Here is a 21,949-nt window from a genome sequence, read left to right as displayed (position 1 = left end):
CGGCTCCACTGGCCGTGCTGGAGGACCGTGGTTGAAGTTCGCTCTGTTCACGAAAGGACCACACACAAAAGGGAAAGGAGCAGGCAAAAGAAGAAAAACAGCCATTGTTGACTGGAAAGCAGGCCTGTTACGGTCTCAATACGGCGCCGCCCGCTGGAACGCCCACCGCCGGTTTGGTCGTGATTCCAAGCTGCCGGAAGCGGTCCCGGACTCGGGGGCTGCGGCGAGCGTGACCATACGCTTACACGGGCTGTGCACAGTGAGCAGCGCAGCAAGAGCCTTTTCCAGCGTATGCCGCTCCGCCAGAGCAGGGACGGAGACCTTGGGGCAGCCTGCTCGGGGGAAGGAGCATACGGAGTCGGTACTGGCGTAGAAAACGTAGCAGAGCAGCTTCAGTATTATTCACGGAGTCAGCGGCCACAAACTTCCTGCCGGACCGCCCCGTCATATACCAAGCTCTCTCTGATCCTCCCCCTCCCTCCCCCCACGTAATTCTTTTCTTCCTATTTTTTTCTTCCCTCCTCCTCCTACTCTGCCTTCTGATATTTCCTGTTAAGATGAATCCCTCAACCCCGTCCCTACCTATCGGGTCCCCGTCCATTGCGGGACTGAACGGGAAGACCTAGTCCTCTCTTTGTCCTCAGTCAGCAAAGTCTTTTTTTCCCCCCAACCTCCCTCGACCGCCTCGCTGCGTGTCCGCCTTCCGCCCGCAGCTGGTTGGGACCCCGGACTCGCGCTTTGAGCCCCCTTTTCAGCCCTCGAGACTGTGCAACTCGAGGTGCTGGTCTTCTGTGCCCCCTACAGCTCTTCCCCGTCCGTTCTAGGCTTCGACGCAGCCCATTGAAATCGTGTCGAGAGCTGCAGGCGTGACGTCTGCCCTGGGTCTCAGGTGGATTCATTCTTTTACATTCGACACTTCCGACCTCTGTCAAGACAATCTTTCTCATCAAAAATCTTGCTTTGAATCAATTCCGATCTCCTGGACCAGGTAGCTGGTGGTGAAATTCTTCAGTCCAAGATGGCACAGTGTCGTTCTATGGAATCCCGCACTGGCAGGACAAATCAAAGTGAGTCTCGAACTTGACCCCAGCAGGCACGTGTCGACCATTCCTTTCCCCCCGTCGACTGGCAAATATGGTCCAAAGCCATTCCACATGCACGCATCGACATTTTTCTAGTCTTATTTTTTTTTAAATTTTTCTTGCAATACAAAAAAAAAAAGGATTTTTTTTTGGACCGAAGTTGACCAAATTCGCATCTGCACAGGATATGGCGCGAAAGGGGAGAGACTCGTAGCTGGCGTTGTGCCGCTGTCTGCCGATAAAACAAAAGTCTTGATGATACAATCTGCTGGGCCTGGAGGTTGGGTGCTCCCGAAAGGAGGTTGGGAGACCGACGAGGAAACAGCGCAGCAGGCAGCCTGCCGAGAGGCATGGGAAGAAGCTGGAGTGATTTGCACCGTCCAGAGGGATCTCGGAACCATACCAGACATGCGCCCGCCAGCTCTGGTCACCGCGCAAGCTCCCAAAGCCTCTTACCAGTTCTTCGAGGTCATCGTGGAGCGCGAAGAACCTCAATGGCCCGAGATGCACAAGCGAAAACGACAATGGGTCACTTACGCACAGGCAGCGTCTGCGCTGGTCAGTCGGCCTGAGCTGTTAGAAGCCTTAAATCGCAGTTCTTTGAAACGGTAGTCGTCACGGATATCTGTGGATTTGCACGCTGGCAGTTCTCGGAGGCCAAAAATTTGTTTTCTAGCTCATTCCGTGATCTTTGCATGACGACAGCGATATGACCCAGCCGCAAAAAGTTGTTTTTTTTTTTTCGTCATTTTCAGCTTCCTCATTTTCCCAGGGCGGTGCAGCTTGCTTTTTTTTATTACCACTGGTTTTGCTTTCCAGCGTGCTTGATGCCTTGATGCAGGTGATAGTCTTCTCGGATGACTCTGCACTCGGTCTTATTGTCTTTTTCTCGGTTTCAGCATAGATCCCTTACACCGGTCGTGGTAGAGGGTTAGAGTACCGGCGGCTTTCAGCATGAAAAAGAAATATTGCACGGGATGGATGGGGAGGGTGGTGATGGCGAGAATTGTGTGTTACGTGCCTGATTGATTTCGAAGGGCATGGGATATGTTCACAGCACTGTTTGATTCAGGGAGGCTGCCAGATGATTCTTTTTTTCGGTCCAATCAGGAGTCTCTTGAATGAGAAGTTCCCATGTGAATACTGCTTCTCTTCTTGAAAGATCTTCTCCTCTATTGCTGAGTTCCCGGCAAGAGGTTACGATGCTTGATATGAGCTTGAAATTGAGCATACGGGACCATAATGTTCAATACGCATCATATTGCATAGTGCGATGAACCGGAAGTCTCAAGACAAATGTCTCCTCTGTCTCTGCCTTGCTCTGGACCTCTTACGCCCAGCTCTTGCCATTATCATCGTGGCGGTGAGAAATCCAATGTTGCTCGCAAAAGTCAGGGCGGTGGTGTTTGCGTCCAGCATTCTGTAATAGTACTGTACATTCCGATCCAGAGGAATAGCATCAGCCAGCATTATAATTACTAAACTCTTTTCTCCTATCCAGTGTTTGAATGGAAAGTTCTCAGTAGGAACAAGCATAGACCCTTTACTGGATGTACTCTCCAGATCGAATTGACATGAGGCAAGGTACCGTGTACAGCATTTCCCTTCCATTAATTCATAAAAATCTTACTGTAAACCTTGGCTCTTTTCAATATCATGAATAGGTTGCCTTCTGGGACAGACCGCCAACAAAGGGAGAGTCCAAATCGGGTATAGCGTGCGGTGGCGGAATCTCTCATGCGCGGGAGCAACTTCAAAGATCGATCCATCGAAGGCGCAAGCTCAAAGTTGTTGGAACAGCTGCGCCCTCCACTTCTGCACCCCTTCCAGTTATTTGAAGGGCAGATCTTGCATCTGGAAGGCATTTCGTTTCTCCTTTTTTTGTGCTGTGCATGAGCCAGACGTGATACACTAAACGTCCAACGGAAGGAGAACAGCTACCACGCTGCTCCCTTCTCACCCACCCATCTGTTCGAAATGGATTACGAGATGGATATCGAGCCCACGGGGCCTCAGGTCACCGTTCGCGAGGTACGAACTATCATATATGATCTCTGCCCATTCTTTTTTTGATTCCTCACTGACCCGTGTCGCAGGCTGAACCGTCTCGCGTCGACTTCAAACTCAGCAATGTCGACCTCTCCTTCGCGAATGCCCTCCGACGGACGATGCTCGCGGAGGTGCCCACGGTGGCGATCGACGTGGTCGAGATCGAGAAGAACACCTCCGTCCTGCCGGACGAGTTCCTCGCCCACCGATTGGGTCTGATCCCGCTCAACTCGAAGAACTGCGACCAAGACATGGAATACTCGCGCGACTGCACGTGCGACACCAACTGCCCGCGCTGCAGCGTGATTCTGACCCTGCATGCGCGCTGCTCAGGGGACGAGGTCATGAAAGTGTACTCGCGGGACTTGGTCGTCACGGGCGAGCGCGCAAACGAATGGGTTGGCAACCCGGTCATCACGGATCCTGAGGGCAAGGGGCCTCTCATCTGCAAGCTCCGACGCGGCCAGGAGCTCAAGCTTACATGCATCGCGAAGAAGGGGATTGCCAAGGAGCATGCGAAGTGGGCGCCCACGGCAGCGGTGGGCTTCGAGTACGATCCGCACAACAATCTGCGCCATGTCGACTACTGGTATGAGGAGGATCCGATCAAGGAATGGTGAGTAGCAACGTGGTTCTTCGAGACATAAATCGATTTATGGCTTGATCCGTCTGATCTTTATACTGACGACTTCCCAGGCCCATCTCAGAAAACGGCAAGTGGGAAACTCCCAACCCACCAGACCAACCCTTCGACTACGACGCCCAGCCAAGCAACTTCTACATCGACGTCGAGAGCGTCGGCAACCTCGAGCCAGACGCGATCATCCAACAAGCAATCTACGTCCTGCAGACGAAGCTAGCCGTGGTGATCGACGCGCTCAACAACCCAGACGGACACGAGGGCCCCAACGGCATGGCCGGCGAGGACGAGGACATGGTCGGCGGCGGGGTCCGCAGTCCCGACGCGTACGAACCACCGGAAGGTATCGACGGAGGCGGCTTCACGGCGTACGGCGCGAACGGGGGCCGCAGTGCCTGGGGCGGCGGGACGACCCCGTACGGCGCGACTCCATACGGACAAAGCAGTTATGGTGGTGGATTCTGAGATACACACCCCTAAAAGAGGAGAGCTACCAAAAGCATTTCGCTCTTTCTCTTCTTTTCTCTCAGGCAGGAGATTCCTCAACTTGAATGTCCATATTCCAGCGTCTTTTTTTTTGTCGTTTGTTTCTTTAGTGTTGTTGCTCAGCATATAAACGGAGTTTTTGGCAGGGATGGGGGAAACGAAAAGAAACAAATACCTACTTATTTTCTTGCTCTTCTGTTGTTATTATTGGCGGGCGCATTTGGGCATGATCTTTGCTTTGATCCTGTATTGTACTCTAGGTGCATGTACAGTACATACATACCTTAAATAGAACAGAAGAGGAATTCACTTAAGAATCTTATCAACTTTACTATTGTTTTTGTAATCAATTCCATTATTATTATTAATTCTTTTTCGTTAATTTCCGTAATTGTAGAAAAAAGTAAGTAGGTAGTTAGCAACCAGATTGAACTGCTATGTGACTAGAACGGGTGTCCTGCGCCTGCTGCTTTACTGCCGCCTGGCTCTCCCCTGTACTGGCCCGATGCTTCCCTCCTGCTCCTTCCTGCTTCCGCTGTACTTCTTCTGACTGCTCTTCGATTCTTGCCAAATACTACCTGCTTATGACTGCTGCCTCTCTATTTTTACTGCCTCCTATTCTATTTGACCTCCCCACTCTCATGCTATGTAACTTTGCCAACATACTGGCCCTTATCCTAAATTTAGAACCGTCAGCATAACTCCATATACATAGTAGTTTTTACAACCACTGCTTGTGGATATTATTATCGTTAACCACCAAGAGGCGTAAATAGTTTAGATCTGGCCGCTGATTAGCGCAGGATCTTAGGGCATGCCCCACTGAGCCGTTCTTTCTAAGAGATGGTGCTTAGACTTCTTCTAGTTATTTTATAGTAGCTTCTCCTATAATATTATTTGTTCAACTTCTATTAAGTGGGCATCATATAAAATAACCAAGACTCAACAGGGATTCTATAATACCTACTTAATGAGTTGGCAACACTGCCAGAAGAAGTCATATTTATGCTGGCTTCGTTAGATCACAATGCGATAGGATCCGGACAGAACCTTGGACCATGAGCTTCGTAGCACAGAAGAAGTAGAATGTTTTAACTAGTGGAGAGAGGGAGACCTAAAAATCTGGATGCTATATGAGGCATGTCCTTACGACTTGAAGGATATAATGGGCTTATTCAGACTTACTTGCCTTCAGCCTACTGAGAGTAATTACATTGAGCTTGGGTATTTTGCTTAGACTTACCAGGCAATAACCTCCAGTATGACACCTCTGAGCCACCTATACTCTCTTTATGCCCTTCATCTCCATATTCCAAATCCTGAGACGCATGAACAGCGCTCCCTACGACCCTGAATTATATGATATCTTTTACCCGATTTGGTAATTCGATAGGCCTCGAATTGCGGTATAAAAAGACCTAGTTTTGATAGTCAGATAGTCAGAAATCAGAGTCTTTTTTGTTCGCGGATTCTACTCAGTAAGAGCCTAGTTTCGGTTGACAGTATATATATATGTATGTACGTATATCTCTCACAGAGCAGTGCGGACTGAAGGTATATACTGTAGAGGCAGTATACATCACCGAGCTGCACACAGGGAAGATAGGGCTAGCGGACTTCTTGCAGAGGATCGGGGTCTTAGAAGTGACAAGCATGGCGTGCAGCTCCGGGCACGAGTATGAGACCCCTCACGTTACTATCTTCTGCCCTCGGTACCGAATGCGAGGGAGCTCCGAGTAGACGGCAGCCTGGACTTCCGTGCGCTACTCCACAACGGCAGAAGGAGTTAGGAAGGTCACAATGTGGTGGCTATGAGAAGGATTTCGGGACAATTCTGGCTTGCAGATGAGCTGATAGTGTGACAGAGCTCGGGATGTCGTCAACCCAGCTGTAGGTAGCGGAGATGCCGAGATATTCTTTGACTCAACATGTACTCAAAGCTAGTCCAGATGGACTGGGGGGGCCAAGGGCCGAGCGGTGTAATAGATAATAATAATCATGTATGATGCTGCAGAGACTGCGATACACCCCTGGCTGCACATTCCGCATACTAAACCGTCTTCAATCTCAGTGTCCCAGAATAACATTCCCAATGGCATTTCTCTTTCAGGAGATTCTTCGCAGGATCCTTCTTCTAGGAAGATCTTCCTAGAACCCAACGGCACTGTATGACATGCTAACTTAATTCGCTAAAACAGTAGGGCCTGCAACATGGTTGTTCTTATGATCCAACACTAGCAGCTGGGAATATTCGTTTTCAAAGACAGCGCGCCACAGTTTCGGTTCTGAATGCCCTGTGATGATGTGAGTGACATTACGGGAAGCAAGGATGTAAAGTAGCATGGAGCAAGACTACATACCACTGGCTGGCAAAGAGGTCGCACAGTCGATTATTATCCAATCCTCAAGCATGCCAGATTTGACCCACGAATAATATCGACCGCCCTCCTGAAATCGATCGCAATGTTCGGTAACTCGGTCGTGGTCCCTGAGTAACTCGATTCCCCACCTCTTTTGTGGAATGTAGAAGTCGACTCGGCCATCACCCTTCCTGGACCATTCGCTGGAGAATTAGCACACCTCGGCCTACTACAGTATTGAATGCCCTGTAAAACTCGTCCTGATACTGGGCCTCTAAGGGTCGGAGTTTTCCTGCAGTCGACAATTTGCCTTCCATGCAATGCCTAAGGTTCTTTGAGGAGAAGTGCTGGAGGACCTTCTTACACAAGCTTTGAATTGAAGGGAATGCCTCGTCTGGGAACTCGGTTGGCGTATTACCAATAAGGTACTCAATATACCTAGAATACGTCAGAATAGAACAATAAAAGCCATATTTCAGGGAACATTACTTTCATGTAAGCGTGATGGCAGAACACCAACACTATGCCACTGTTTAATGCCCTCCCTCATAAGTACCCTATGGATCCAGCCATTTTCATAACAGCACCTGATGCCGTTAACTGATTGGTCAAATAGAATATATCCATCCTCTAGCACTCTGCTTAATGTGTTTGCAGCTTCAATTGTAAGTCTTTGTCTCTGAGGAAAAGATCGCGCGACAGCAGTTGTCTCAAGGCCTTTAAATACTTTGCTGTCATCTGTCACAGCTTGAATCACACAGTCCTTTGTTATTGTGGGAGTAACTCGATGCTTTACCTCAGAGCGGCACACCTAGAAAATATGTTAGTTGCACTAAATCAGAGCAAGTCAATTCGCAAATCAAGCCTTCCTCCTTTCTCTCAAGCTTGGGGGGAGTCCAGGATGCCAGTAACAGTACTTGCTGTCCCATACTTAAGGCATAAAAGGAGGGTGGAGCTCAGGTAACTGGCGAGATGCAAGTGCCCATAGAACATGCTCATAGGAAGAATGTTACATACCTCGAAAAGATATAATACTATTGATGTCACAGCGCCAGGATGACCATTTGTGAGATTGAAAATATAGTTCCGAGCATCTCCGTCAATAGTGTACTTTTCAACAAGTGTTTGAGAACACAATTTTGTCACAACAACTTCAAACTCATCTCTAGTATAGAATAGACCTATCGGTGGTGAACCTTCCTCAGCTGATGGAGTTTAATGAGATGCATTGTCTGGAACCGAACTGCACTGGCGTTGAATGATCTGTTGTGTTATATGGCAGGCCCGCTGATGGGCTGCCATATGAGGCAAAAAGACATAGTTTTATATCATAGTCGATCCGACCCTGGACGCTTTTGACAATGTAGTTCCAGAATGCAGTGTCTCCATATGTCCCTTGTGCTTCATCCAGGATGATCACGTTGCCATCAGCGAAAATATCTTGTTTCTTTTTCATGTTTGGGTACCTGCGTCTAAGGATCTGAGCAAAATTTGCCCAAGGATCCTCGTCATCGAGGTCACTGAGGTTTTGTTCCCACACCCCAAGCCAAAATACTGTCCTTCCACTCCGGCGATAATAGTCCCTCAACAGAAGTGAAAGTACTGACTTTCCACTTGCTGGTGTGCCGCGTACATGAACGATACCTTGTGAATCCACGATTTCTGCAAGTTTTGACACTGTGTCATCTCGAGTGCATACGTTTCGACGTTCTTCGAGTTCTGGCGAACCCGACACTGGCATCAGAGTTAGCTATGACCATGACATAATGGTTCAAGACATGGGATCTTACCTCGGGTAGTTGTTGATTGCTGTTGTAATTGTGGTCGTATAATAACGATATCAATATCTGGATCGTTGGATTGAGGGAAGTCGGATGAGATCCGTCGGCGCGGATGTAGATGTACAAGATTCTCCTTCCTAAGATCGTCTTTGACTGCGCTGACAGGGCTGTAGAGATCGAGCTTCCAGTGAGCAATCTTGCATTCCCCGTCCATTTCCCAAATCCTCTTCTTGACATGGGCAATAGTGTCAACATTAAGGGTACAATCTATGGGGAACGGTCTCTGAAGATCGTCGGAGAAAGCACACCACAACGTGCGCTCAGATGGTTGAGCCATTGTTGGAGAGGCTGGGTTTGGGCGAAATACCCAGGAGAAAAGATTTCCTGCCATTATGCAGTATAAGGAGCACTGGTAGTGCCCACAAATGAGGAAGGTTCACGTTGCTGCTCTGATAGAAGGATAGAAGGCACCTTCTTCGGTAAGATCACATGATGAGTCAATCACATTGGGTGACGTCACGTAAACCTGCCAAAGCTATCAGCACCTGGATCATCAGATTGAGGGAAGTCGGAGCTATAATATTCGCACGTTTCGAGTATGGTTTCGAGTATGGTATCTCCGTTGTCCCTTGTCGCACTAGGATAAAGCTGTCCGTACCGCCATTTGTCCTATGCAAAACATCACGTTCTGCGAGACATGAATCTGCAGCCATCGGCTCACCTACCGTAATCTTACTTCTTGATGTAGCATAAATTCAATAGGAGCGCTAAACTTTAAGTGGAAATTCGGCGTCACACTACTCCGTACATGTCAACCCGATCACGAGCGACGACACATGATCAGTCGAGGCAGGCCAACATCGAGGTGCTTCATTCATAGCATCAACCGAAGCCCGAAAAAAAAAAACACCATTCCCCACTCTTTGCAGTTTTCACGCCTCAAAGAAAAGAACATGGTCTATTGGGAGAAATGCAAATCGTTATACGGTGCTGAGGCGTGATTGCTTTGGCCTAGTACTCAGATGCCAAATACCTTGTCGAATTGATTGACACGACTCATCCAATTTGCCTATTCACCCTCAACGCACCGCGCTTATGGGACCTCTTCCTTCGATATGGACCGCTTGTCTGGTCTTACTCAAGGCGCATCTGCCTTGCGAACTGATCGAGCAAATTAAGCCGAAGCAGCGAGGGCTCATCAACAAGCAGCCGAGGCTTTTAAAGAACAGTTTCCGAGACTGGCTCAGTCTATACAGCCCCGAGAGGTCCGTATTATTGAAAACTCTTTCAACTCGTCACAGCTATTCCAAGATGCGTTTGTGGGAGCGGCTCTGGCTGGTCTCCTCGTCAAGGTGCATCAAGGTGTCGAAGAGCTCAAAAGGATCGGCTGCCATCTCGAAGGCATTCGTGACGAGCTTGCCGCCCAGATAATGGCCGAGATTCAGGGATGGGAGAACAACGACTATGGTTCATTCGTTCACAAGTTCATTCAGACCGAAATCAATGCACCCCATCAATCAAAGGGAAGTCATATCTTCTATATGTATCACCCAGATACAACTTAGTACCCTAACTTTGAAGATTCCATACGACAGAACTCTCTAGGACAATCTTTTAAGGGCTATAGCTATGATTTGGAGGCTATATTTCTCTTGATGTGGACAGATCGCCAGACTCTCATCAAGACGGAGAAGGACGGGGCAGACGTCGTATTCCACCTCCTGGTCCCTGCCTACTATCCGTACGCAATCGGTCAACCCTTGTTCATCGATGAGAGTATCGGTTATTGATCGTCAAAGGACAACGCCATAATGTAACCAACCTTGTCTGGTTCAATTTCATCGGCATACCAGAAGGTGTGACTGTGACATTGGAACATGTCGGTAATCTCGATTCCCTAGGCGAAGACATGCCTACAGAGATAAAAATCTCAGTAAGCTCATGGGGGTTGGCAGGGCTATCACTCATTTGAGGTTCATTATTTCCTCCCCTGGCTCCGTACGCGATATATGGGTTCTTTTCTGGTTTCTGTGCGTTCATTGGCGGCGGGGTGAAGTTTGCATATGACAGCGAGACCAGACCGCGCCCTCGGCTGTTGGGGCGCCCTCCCTTCCTAGCTCCCAGTACTGCACCTGAGTGAAGGCAAAGGGTTTCTACTTCATTCTCATTGTGTTCTCCTGTCTCTAACATTTTCCCGCTCAGGTCATTCTAAAAAGGCTCTACCATGACAAGTCTTATAAGAGATAAGGCGGAACTCTGCTATAGGCAAAGGGCGTCATAGTTGCACTACATCCACCATTGTAGCTTCACCTCCTGTTCGTCAGCGTTTGATGGAAGGTGACGAGTTAGAACGCCAATGACTTCTTTCATTGAAAATGCATAATTGCATATTGCCATATACTTGGGCAGTCTGCCGATCAGCCCGTGTCAATGTTGCACTACGTCTCTCGATACCGAGGGCAATTCACGGTCCCCTTATGTTGACGATTGCAATTTCAACGTTAAGGATATTCCGCAAATGATGTCATTGACGCTTATCATGCACTGCTAGCTTCCTTCGGTAGCTTCAAGCCACAGTCAGAACAACTTAGGAGGCCCTGAGGACGATCAGCGATCAGAAAGTCAGACAACGATCCCTCTATGCTGTATGAGCAAGGCCATTGGAAGCTGACCGATACCGTAAGAATTGACCCATCAGATCCATCACCAGTGCAAAGAGTGCTCTGGGTATGTGCAGAAGTACAGTATGTCGGAGATGATAAGCAAAACAAGACGTTGGCTTTTCAGGATGGGGATCTGAGGACCATCCTACCATCGCAACGTTTGCAAGCGGGCCGCGAGCATGGTACAAATACGATTCTCACACGAGCACTCAAGAGACCGGGTTTTGGATGGACCATGAGGCCCTCATGCGGGGCTGAGTTGCGACAGGTTCACATGCAAAGGTCTCTACTTTGACGCTACGTTTGTGTTTTTGATCCTGTAATTGTATGTATGTACTCTACGTGCATACTTACATACCTCTGAATAAAATCAGAATTTCAATCTATCTTAAGTATTATCCTATTGATTGATTTTATTAATTTTTTTTCAAATTATTTTTATTAATTTCTGTATTAAATAAAAGAACTGTTTTGTGGTTCCCCTTTTCAACACCTTTCAACACCCCCCTGGACAAAGAAAAGAAAAGGGAAGAGAGAAAAAGAAAAGAAAGGGAAAGGGGGTGGTAAAAGTGCCATGGAGGTCAATCAGAAAACGCCGTCCTGCCGTCCTGAACCTGGCAAGCGTGGTCATGGTCATGGTCTTCACAATGAGATGGATGATCCTATGATATGACATGACATGGCACACATGACCCGACACAAGGACCAGAACGAAAGAAACAAGGGAGGACAAGAACAGACAAGATAACAAAACAAGACAAAACAGCCCAGATAAAATCAAATCGAATCAAATCAAATCAAACCGACCTGACCGTACCGAACCGAACCGAACCGTACCCTGTCAAAGTCAAGTCGAGTCAAACTCAAACTCAAGCTCAAAGAAAATAAAAAAAAGAAAAAAGAAAAAAGAAAAAGAAAAAAAAAAAGAAACAAACCTCCATGCACACATTCCTCAAGCTCCAGGTATGTCCGCCCGCATCCGTCCATCCATTTCCTGATTCCCGATTCCCGATTCCGATTGAACTCCGTGAACAGAACAATGCCATCGACACAATACCATCACATCAGAAGGGGGAAGGAAAGGAAAAATGGAAAGAGAAAAAGAGAACAGAAGAGAAGAGAAAACTCCTCTGAAAGACACCTGTCTAAAAGAGAGAAAGAGAGAGAGAGAGAGAGAGAAAGCAGAGCAGAAGTGTGTGTATGGGGTATAATAATGGCAGCAGTGAGCAGTGACTGATCACAGACGGACTGAGAAGAGGAAGGAGGGGTGGATAAGAAGATTGAGAGAGGGGGGAGGGGGAGGGGATGTAGAGTATCATTCGATAACAACCACCGTTACACGGTTCACCGTCAAACCTCCCTCTCACTCAGCGATTCTTCCGGTCCGATACTGAGTGTCGCGCTGCCAGGCACACCCTGCCTGCTACCTGCTCCGTACACCATCTCCATCAACTTCGCTTTCTGCTTTTCTCTGACGCTCCGAAGATACTCGTATGCGCTGTCGATTCCCCTGATTTGCCTCTCGACCACCGCTTCCACGGGACTGAGCATGCGGCCGCCACCGCTGCTGGCGTCGACCATGCCGACGAAACTGACAGAGTCGTTCCGCCGGACGAGAGGGCTGACTAGTTTCTGGCGGAGAGTCTCTAGGTTCACCTTCAGCGTGAGCAGCCGCCCCCGGTGGTCCATGAGGAGGTGCTTGTTGGCAACCGTCCGGCTGCGCACGCTGGCGAGAAGACGCCTGTTCTTCTCGTACTTCCGTACCAATGCCGCGTCGGGGCCCAGGACTCGCGTCCATAGGGAACTCAGCATCTCGCCCTCTGCCCGCTCCTGCGCATCCGACTCCCGCACGACAGTCCGCTGGAGATTGAGGAACTGCCTGTCAATAGACTCGAAGAGCGCAAACAGCGCAGTCGAGTGCGTGAGCTCGCTGTTGATCGACTCTTCCAGCACGTTGAGAAACTCAGTGAACGTCCGCGTCAGGGTGGCACGCGTGCGCTGCGCAGAGGTCGGACCTAGCACGGCCGTGACGATCGTGCCCAAGGTGGTCGTTGTGCTGGTGAGGTCATTGCCACCGTCGGAGTCTTCAGCGGCATCGAACCGCTCGAGGGAGCCCAGTCTCGATAGCATCGTGTGCAGGTTGTCAATCATAATCTCGGGCAGGCTGCTGGGAGGCTGGGAGGTTAACGTCTGCAGCTCCCGCTTGGCCCAGTCCATCACCAGCAGAATCGAATCAACGTCGGCATCGACATTGGCGAAGAAGCGGGTCAGTTCGAGAGAAAGCGTCTTTAACGATTCAGAGAGCTCGTCCAGTTGGCTCACGATGATGGGCGCACTCGTCATGTTCGTTCCCCGGAGCGATTCGCCCAAGTCCCAAACCGCAACGCCCGTCTCCTGCAGCGTACCGATCTGCTGCACGCCGTTTTCCGAATAGTGGATCAGAGGCTCGAAAGAACGAGCGAAGCTGGACAACTTCACGAGGTCCGGAACCGCCTGCGGTACTGGTGGGGCGAGAAGCGCACGCATCAGCGCGATTGACCCCAATAAGATGACTATCGAAAGGATGGTGTTAGACTTGGTCCTGGTCATGCTGTCAAACTTGGATCGGAGGTAGTTGAACAAGGCGACAAATGGTTCGCGATGCTGGACTTCGGCGCGCAAGGCGAAACGTATGTCTTCATAGTGTCAGTACGGTCTTCTCCCAGCTACATAAGGTAGCTTACAATTATTCAGATTATTTGGATGGGATTCCTCATTGCTCTCAGTGCCAGTGCCAGTGCCCTCGCGACGCTTCCCACCACCGCCTTTGGGAGGCGGATCTGGGCTGACTGACCGCCCCTTCAGCGGCGAGTCTGTCCCGGGAGGAAGAGGTATGTTTGCTGCCAACGTGATATCAGCAAGGCCTGCCGCGTTATAAGCCGGTGCCGGTGCCGCCGGCAGCGGAGGAGCCTCTGGTGCATCTTCATACTGTGGACTGGGTTCGCGCGACTGCGATGCAGTGTGTCGCGAGGTCGGTTTCAGTTGCAGTCGATCCTGGTCGTCCTTGCGCTCGTATGGCGAATGGCGATACCACCCGCTCCCGGGAACAAAGTCGTGATCGTGACTCCGCCAGCCTGGCGGAGACCACTGCTCCGTCGGGTCGTCATCCATGTCGTCGTCCGACTCCTCCGACCGGAATCCGGAGTGTTGTGAGGGAAGATCGAGGAGGGGCGAGCGGCGGGTGTTGCTGTTGGCCGCAAAGTCCTCCAGCGAGGCGGAGAGGGAGGGGTGATCGTCGAACATATTATCTATATCGTCATCCATCGCGCTGACCCCTCTCCTAAGGATAAAACTCGCGACCCGTTCTGGTGAGTTGTAAAGATAGAAAAGAGCGTCGAAGAGATATCAGTATGATAGTATCCCTCGAATGGAGGTGCGCGGAGAAGGTGGGACAGCGAACAGCAGCGCAGGGTACGTCGATGCAGCCACTTGATCTGCGCCCGGCTAGAGACAGCTTATCGTGCAGAGTTAGTTGTGCGCAACTAGTTGTGCACAAAAGAGACAAAAGTCAAAGAGCAGTAGTATGTACTCAGCCGATGTATTCAATATTGCAGAAGGTGCCCAATGTAGCGAACAGGTTATCCGGGTGGTAGAGGTTCTCAACTCATCCGTCCCATGTCACATGAGGAACCTAGTAGGTAGTTAGATAGAGGCAGACCAGTATCCTCCATACAGAGTACTGTCCCCACACAGAGCAAATCACTGTCAGTGTAAGATAGGACGAATGGTGGGTAAGAAAGTGAGTTGGTCAAAGCACTGCTAGAGTCTGGGCTATTAACTAACCCCTCGTCTGAGTTGTAACTTGTCCCTCGTCCCTCGCAGACCAACCTGCGGCCCTAGGAAGGGAGAAGCCGTCAGCCAAGGACATGGCTGAGCCAATCCTGGGGACGATCGGCTGCCAGAATCAGATAACCTGCAGGAGATAGCCGGTAGGCTGTAAATGTAATAGGCTGTATCCTGTAGCAGACTGGCGACAGTGACCGAAGGGATGCGTATTGGTGGCTGGTCCAATAAACGCCCGCCGTTGGCTTGCGGGAGGAGTCGACTACCCGCAGAGAAGGGCCAGCTTCACCGCGAGCCAACCGTCAAGTTTGAATCAACCCCCGGCAAATCCCTGCAAAAAACGCCAAAACCCTAGCAACCCCAAGGCCGAGATCGTCATGGAGGGAGAAATGGAGAGGAGGGTTCCTGCGGAAAGATTGCCGTGCAAGATTTGGGACCTGCATCTGCCATCAGTCGAGATGGAGTACGGGGTACTCCGTACATACGGAATACATACGAGAGTGTCACTGCTTCTGCCCGATAATCTATCTATCTATCTAATCATTTAGATAGAGGTGAGTCAGTCTGTTTCTCGGGACGGGACGGTATCAATAATCGCGATGAAGTGACTGCCTTCAACTCCCAGCACCTCATGGGCATGAATGATGAATCCCCGCAGACGATCCGAGAAATCACCTGATCAGCTGATCTTCGCGTTGAGAACTTGAGAATGAATGGAGTACTCCATACTCCGTACCTCCTACCTAGGTACCTAGGTAGCTGTTGGGATGTTCTCTTCTGAACTAGCTCGAATTCTGCACGGTATGCCGAGTCACTGCGATCGATCGATCTACCTACTTCGTACTTCGTACTACGGGAGGTCGGATTTCCTGCCGATGCAAGCAGTGATCAGTCTCAACTATGAACTATCAGCACACAGCTGACGGTGTGTCCATCCATGCTGTTGCAAATGTAACGCACCTCTTGTCCATGTCTGCAAAGCAGTACAATATTTTACTGTCTGTCAGAATCTCTGTACAGTACAGGATGGCAGGTAAAAGATACCCCCAAATTGGGAAAGTAGAACTGTAGCAGGAGCACATCATGAGAGGAGAATCAAACCGTTCCGTTCATTACATATCTAGTAGTCGTCCTTGCTAGCCACAGCTAGGATGCAAGTGAATCGAGAGAAAAGAGAAAAAATAAAAGTCGTCTTGACTAAAACAAAAGTACAGGTGAATGGAGAAGAGTCTATGTCATTGCATCTCTTTTTTTTTCTCACCGAAATCCCCGCTAAAGCACAAAACCCAGATCTATTGCATGCATATGGGGGTAATCATGTATTGTTACAAGCCCTCTCCCTCGTTTGTCTTGCATCGCCCGTAAGTCACACCGGATCTGGGACAAGGGACGGCGGTCAGAACGTCGAGGAAGATGGCGACGAGAAAGAATAACGTGAAGTCGTTTATTTGGAGGTCTCCTCCTTCAGCCAGCTGTAAAGAGATAGGTCAGATTCGTCGTTTCAAAATTGTTGGGAAATGGAAACAAGAGTCGACATACGTGATCAGGTCGTTGCGGTCCTTGGCCTTCTTCAGACCACCGAAAGCCATCTTGGTGCCGGGAAGGTACTTCTTGGGGTTCTCGAGGTACTCGAACTATACGCGATCCCAGTCAGCTCGTCGGATCTCCTATTCAGGAAATTTGCGGAATGGCATACCAGAGTGTTCTCATCCCAGGTGATACCAGCAGCCTTGTTGGCATCGGTGTAAGAGTAACCCTCGACGGAACCAGTCTTACGACCGAACAGGCCGTGCAGGTTGGGGCCGATCTTGTTGGCGCCACCAGCCTCGGTGGTGTGGCACTGAGCGCAACGCGTCTGAAAACCCAGTTAGAATTGGGGAATTGAGAAAAGTCATGTATCGTGTTGCTTACCTTGAACAGGTTGGCACCCTTGCTGGCGTCACCTGGAGAAGCAAGTATGTCAGCCTTCTGATTGTTGGCATTTAGCTTGTTGGCCTGATCCATGGACTCGAGCATGGCTTCGCGCTCATGAATCGCGTAGAGCATGCAGACAAGATCCATAGACATCGTGATGGACTTCACAAGCGGTATCGTGTGGTAGAACTTTGCAAGACGATCAAGGCCAAGCGTGGAGGAGATGACGATCTTGTAGATGACGAGCGTAGTTGAAAGGATGCGCACGATCGTGAAGTGAGAGGAATTCTGTGTCTGTCGCCCAGCATTCACAGCTCTCACTCCTCATCTCCTCCACTCACTGTGTTCTCCAACCACTCGACATGTCCTCTTGGAACCAGGCAAAAAACACAGAATACCGCAGGGGTTTGAACTGGGAGCTCTTACCTGGAGCGAAGCCTTCCTTGCCCATTATGAATCTGAAAGTGGAAGTCTAGATCAAAAAGAAGTCTATTGATACGCAACAACAAGACAAGTCCCAAAAGGGAATATACGGACTTCAATTGAATGGGTGAGATGTAAAAGAATTGCCAGCTGGCAGAAGAGAGACAAGAGGCAAGATTTTCTACGGCCCGCGAGAATTTGTAGTCTCCGGGAGAGATGACCGCAGCGGCGACCGGCCACCAATCAGCGTGCAGGTGATTTCAGCGCTGGCCACGGGACAACGGGCGCAACCGGAACGCTCGCCTCCGTCACCTGTGCCGTAATGATGATGCTGCAGACAACGAAGTATATGGACAAGTCTCACTCCTTCTGCTCTGTTTTTACTTATTAAAGACAAAAATAAACTGGAGAAAAAGATGAAGCTCTTTTATAAAAATTTTTCCCCTACCTCTTTTCTGCCTCCATGTCGAGGCTATGGAAAAAGAATCCGCCTAATACCAGCACAACTGTCTTCCAAGGCTGTACTGTATACTACGTACTCTGTACTTGATACCTAATCCTATAAATAACTACAGCACAGGGCAAAGAGAGCAATAGAAGAAGGACAGGTATTTCTTGCTGTGCTCGTTGCCAGAATACCAGATACCAGACATCTATGACACACATGACTTGCCTTGCAAATACCCGTCTTCTGATTTGCTCACCGGAGAATTTTCCCCTTCTCGTCCGACGCCGAGTCTCGTCCGTCTTCAACGTGTACGGCAGAGTACGGACGACACTCTCGGATCCGGGCTCCCGTAAAGAGATCGCGTGGTGGGCCGATCCAGGTCTAGGGCTGGTACCTGTATACTGATGTTTTCCAGGTATAGTATACAAGGCATTGATATGATAGTTAATGGCAGAACAGATTGTAGCAATTGTGTAGAACTGGCACTCAAGATAACTGACCTTTTTTTCATTTCCCCCCTCCCCCCCCCCCTGTTGAACAATGTTGAACAGCTGGGTAATAAGGTTGGAGGTTACATAATCGTGCAGGGTGACACCGAGGATGAGATCTCGAAATTATTGCGCATCCATACATTCATCGGTATCTGCATTACTTCCGTCTCCTGAATGAGACAAAAGATTAGAAGAGGAAGGGAAAGGAAAAAAAAAAAGGAAGGAAAAGACAACGAGGAAAAAAAGACAGGAAGATAATTCTAACAATCTATACGGAGTAGACACAATCAATCGGCTATCATGAGGTTCATCATCAAAAGGATAAGGTAGAAGATGCTCATATATTTATTGTATCATATTATACAGTCAACAAGCCTACCATATTCCAAGCCACTTCTTCACCTTTCTCCTCTTGCCCTCGAAATCCCGGAACTCATCCTCGCCCACAGGTTCTTCACTGGTATGAGGATCATTCTTCTCAGGCTGATCCGCGCCCGGCGCAACGGGTGACTGATCATCCACCATCTTCGGGCCATCTCGAGAACCTGCCTGGTCAGGCTCTTCCAGACCGTGGGCGATACGGTACTGCCGCCGTTTCTCAGCGTCCTCGATGCGCCGATGGCGCTTTTCTCGCGTCAATCTCGACGTGTGTTCGACGTGCATCTTGTAGACCGTCAAGGCTTGCGAGATGGTGTCGATAGGATGGGTGAGAAGTCCTGACCACGGTGGGAGCAGATGGGCGAACGGAGAGGTGCGTTTGAAGTTTTCCGTGAAGGTAAAGGTTGCCAGGGAGGTGAGCACGCCCTGCAATTTGCACACGTTAGAATACTTTCAATCAACTCAAGGATGCAGTGATGGTCCAATATGTATATCCAATGTGTATACACTCTAAAATGAACAGAACATACCATTGCAATCCACACATGAATCCACCGAGTCGTCAAGAACTTATGCATAACCGTCCCCTCGGGCGGGAACATGTTCGGATACCGTCTCTTCTTCTGCTCTTCTTTTTCCTTTTCCGAGAGAGGCGGACCGGGGTAATTGTACGGTGCGCCAATGATCTTGCCATTGCGCGTTTGGAGCACCCGCCGCGCTGGATGTGAAGGAGGACGGAATTTGTCAGGCTGGGCCAGGACACGCGGCTTGCCTTCTTCTGATGGTGTCGTTGACGATGATGACTGCTTCCATGACGAGGACGACAGCGCGCGACGTCCTATCTCCCGTGTAAATGTTCCTCGAGCAGAACCAGCATATACCGTAGCGGCGGCATAACGGAGGGTAAGGTGTGAGATGCCCCGTGGAAGGAGGAATTGAGGGATTGTCACTGTCGAAGCCATTGCTATCGTTTTTCCTTCATTTGTCTTCTTTTCAGCAGGCCCGTTCTGTCCTCACCACAAATGTGGTAAGGATGATTATGAGGGGAATTTATCTGAATGAGGAAGCACTGCGGAGCAAAACGATTTTCGTCGGAGCGGGAACTGCGGCGGAAGCGCAACATCACGTGATCATATACAGCATACGTTACGAATGTTATTAGATCAATCCTCTCTGATGAGGCTCGACATGATAGCATTTTCAACAAAATTAATAGATCTCAATCATCTCCCTGTGATTGTATTTTACTCTAGTCAGAATCCGAGTCACCAATTGGGAGTAGATCGCCGGCACTAATGGCGATGGAAAAGCTAAGAAACCTCGATTGCTCAATTCAATCCATACGATTGAATTGAAACAGCAGGCTAATGTATTAGCGACTCTTCGCGGGTGCGCCGCTTTCTCTGGAATGCGTTGTCGAGCCTGAGGAAGCGCATCAAGACGCAGAGCTGTCGCAAGCGCACTGGTTGAAATTCTGCGACGAGAAGTAAAGAAGACGATAGGACGACATAGACGCCGTATTCAGCCCACTTCAACACTTTCTAGTCCCTCCATAACTTCGTCGCCAACGCCGCCCTTCTCGAGCACCATCTTTACCATCCTCGAGATCAGGCTTCGCTTCACCCCACCTCTTCGTGGCCTCCAAACGCCCGGTACTTCCTCTTCACCAGTAGATTGATTGGCAATTACGGCCTCCTCCGCCGCAGCCGTGGAACCGAGCGTGGTCACGTTCTCAGAATCTGGAACACCGGGTTGCGTCAGACGGGAGGGGGGATCGATTGTGCGAATAGAAAGGAGCTTGAGACCTGCGTCGCTGCCGTCCTTAGCGTCTTCTCGACCAACGGAGACTGCAAGGATAGCGTCTGCGACTGCGATCTCTTCTCTGCTCGGGTCAAAGATGATATTGTCCCCGGCGGAAATAACAAGTAGCGTTACCGGAGGACGAGCCTGCTGGGGATTGAATGATGAAACCGGAAGCTTTTTGTTGGAGGAGCGCGGGTAGAGATATTCTGCCACTTCCCAGTCGTCCTCGAAAAATGGGTCTTCCTCTCCCTGGGATTTGAGTTTCGGCAGCTTTGTGGAGAGCAGCGCGAGATGGGTGGTCAGCGAAAGCAAAGGTAAAGGATAGGAAAGTGGCGGAGATAGGAGGAGAATCTGTGAGGATAGATGTCAGCGGTTGCTGTGGATTCGTAAGAGGAAAGAAAACACGCACATCAATGTAAAGTCTCCAATGCCACCTCCGATTAATGACCAGTCTCCTTTTCAGCCCCCCAGCCATCCCTTTGTCAGCATCACTTCCCGCTCCAGTAGACGATCCCACGAGTGACTCCCTCAGCATCTCTGACAAGAACACCGGCAAAGCATCATCCTCTCGAAAGCCGGGGATCTCAATCGACATTTGCACCCACGAGCTCTGTCCGGCCGCCGCATGAGATCCTTCCCGTCCTTCCCCAGCATCCTCATCGCCGTAGTCATCATGTTGCTCCTGTTCCTGTAGCTGTCTAAGGTCGAGCGCATCCGTCGAAAGAACGGTCTTTTCTACCTCCGCTTTGACGCCCACAATGGCCTCCGTTCCGTCCGCGAAGCCGATGCGTGCGCTGCCATTGGCTCCTGGGAGAATGCCAGTTTCGGCTGTCAATGGCCGAAATTGCGTAGGAGAGCGTCCATCTGGTCGAATAGGACCGTCTGGCAAAGAAAGGGAAGTGTAGAGGTATGAGAGCTCGGCGGGCGAGAAATGCGGGGTCTGTGACGCGGAGGAGGCTTGCAGGACGGGTGCCATGATGAAAAGACTGATGAATCTCCGTTGATTCGAACTGAAAGTCGCTTAAATACGAAAAGACGAAAAGGAAAAAGCGTGGTGATTCGCCTCGTCAGAGGTTCATACCGAAGGAACTTGGATAACTCCTGCTCAGAGAGAAATGCTTTGCTATACAGCAGAAACGTTTTGCCCTTCGTCAAGATGGTAACAGAACAGAAAACAGCCCAAGGGCAAAACACTACTGCATGGTACAATCACGAACAATCAAGCTTCCAAGGCTATCATTAAAATTGAAGAAAACTGAAGGGTTTGCCGATTTGTAGCTCTATTAACTAACTTGGGGAATTCTTTCATTGCAGGTTTGGATTCTTAGTCTCCACTCTGGATCGTCGGATTATCGTTCCTCCAGTTATCACCTAAACTATCAACCCTCGTCTCGACACTTTTCTCTTTAGGACTACAAACTCAGCTTCCCTAGCTCTTGATCATACTTGAATGTTGAATAGTTCTTTCATTGAATTATGTGCACAGGCAGATTATAATCGCCAAATAGCTAACTATAATTACAAGTATATATACACAACAGGAAGACCAAGTCAGCAACACTGGTCTCCCTGGATGCTCTGGAAACCAGCATCAGAGCAAATGAGCGAC

At 49.6% G+C, this 21,949-nt stretch overlaps 7 protein-coding genes across 7 annotated transcripts; 2 read left to right on the top strand and 5 right to left on the bottom strand.

Annotated features, from left to right (window-relative positions):
- Window positions 1-1,018: 1,018 nt before the first annotated feature.
- On the top strand, window positions 1,019-1,694 carry VTN77DRAFT_5636 (uncharacterized protein; the record flags this gene model as incomplete). The annotated part of the gene is made up of 2 exons (XM_069421825.1): window positions 1,019-1,067; window positions 1,267-1,694. The coding sequence occupies 2 exons, from the start codon at window positions 1,019-1,021 to the stop codon at window positions 1,692-1,694; spliced, it is 477 nt and encodes a 158-aa protein (XP_069276867.1).
- Window positions 1,695-3,059: 1,365 nt separating this feature from the next.
- On the top strand, window positions 3,060-4,236 carry VTN77DRAFT_5635 (uncharacterized protein; the record flags this gene model as incomplete). The annotated part of the gene is made up of 3 exons (XM_069421824.1): window positions 3,060-3,113; window positions 3,179-3,747; window positions 3,828-4,236. The coding sequence occupies 3 exons, from the start codon at window positions 3,060-3,062 to the stop codon at window positions 4,234-4,236; spliced, it is 1,032 nt and encodes a 343-aa protein (XP_069276866.1).
- Window positions 4,237-7,818: 3,582 nt separating this feature from the next.
- VTN77DRAFT_5634 (uncharacterized protein) lies at window positions 7,819-8,789 on the bottom strand (the record flags this gene model as incomplete). The annotated part of the gene is made up of 2 exons (XM_069421823.1): window positions 7,819-8,351; window positions 8,408-8,789. The coding sequence occupies 2 exons, from the start codon at window positions 8,787-8,789 to the stop codon at window positions 7,819-7,821; spliced, it is 915 nt and encodes a 304-aa protein (XP_069276865.1).
- A 3,622-nt stretch (window positions 8,790-12,411) lies between these two features.
- On the bottom strand, window positions 12,412-14,343 carry VTN77DRAFT_5633 (uncharacterized protein; the record flags this gene model as incomplete). The annotated part of the gene is made up of 2 exons (XM_069421822.1): window positions 12,412-13,736; window positions 13,785-14,343. The coding sequence occupies 2 exons, from the start codon at window positions 14,341-14,343 to the stop codon at window positions 12,412-12,414; spliced, it is 1,884 nt and encodes a 627-aa protein (XP_069276864.1).
- Window positions 14,344-16,327: 1,984 nt separating this feature from the next.
- Window positions 16,328-17,248, bottom strand: VTN77DRAFT_5632 (uncharacterized protein; the record flags this gene model as incomplete). Its single annotated transcript, XM_069421821.1, has 5 exons — window positions 16,328-16,355; window positions 16,423-16,517; window positions 16,580-16,738; window positions 16,795-16,826; window positions 17,224-17,248. The coding sequence occupies 5 exons, from the start codon at window positions 17,246-17,248 to the stop codon at window positions 16,328-16,330; spliced, it is 339 nt and encodes a 112-aa protein (XP_069276863.1).
- A 1,286-nt stretch (window positions 17,249-18,534) lies between these two features.
- On the bottom strand, window positions 18,535-19,499 carry VTN77DRAFT_5631 (uncharacterized protein; the record flags this gene model as incomplete). Its single annotated transcript, XM_069421820.1, has 2 exons — window positions 18,535-18,963; window positions 19,068-19,499. The coding sequence occupies 2 exons, from the start codon at window positions 19,497-19,499 to the stop codon at window positions 18,535-18,537; spliced, it is 861 nt and encodes a 286-aa protein (XP_069276862.1).
- A 559-nt stretch (window positions 19,500-20,058) lies between these two features.
- On the bottom strand, window positions 20,059-21,316 carry VTN77DRAFT_5630 (uncharacterized protein; the record flags this gene model as incomplete). The annotated part of the gene is made up of 2 exons (XM_069421819.1): window positions 20,059-20,691; window positions 20,750-21,316. The coding sequence occupies 2 exons, from the start codon at window positions 21,314-21,316 to the stop codon at window positions 20,059-20,061; spliced, it is 1,200 nt and encodes a 399-aa protein (XP_069276861.1).
- Window positions 21,317-21,949: the final 633 nt, after the last annotated feature.

This window comes from Rasamsonia byssochlamydoides (assembly GCF_041956645.1).
Source record: "Rasamsonia byssochlamydoides strain NRRL 3658 unplaced genomic scaffold VTN77scaffold_40, whole genome shotgun sequence".
Classification (NCBI taxonomy): Eukaryota; Fungi; Ascomycota; class Eurotiomycetes; order Eurotiales; family Trichocomaceae; genus Rasamsonia; species Rasamsonia byssochlamydoides.
Note: the sequence above shows the minus strand (reverse complement) of the source record. Positions and strands in the feature narration are given on the sequence as shown.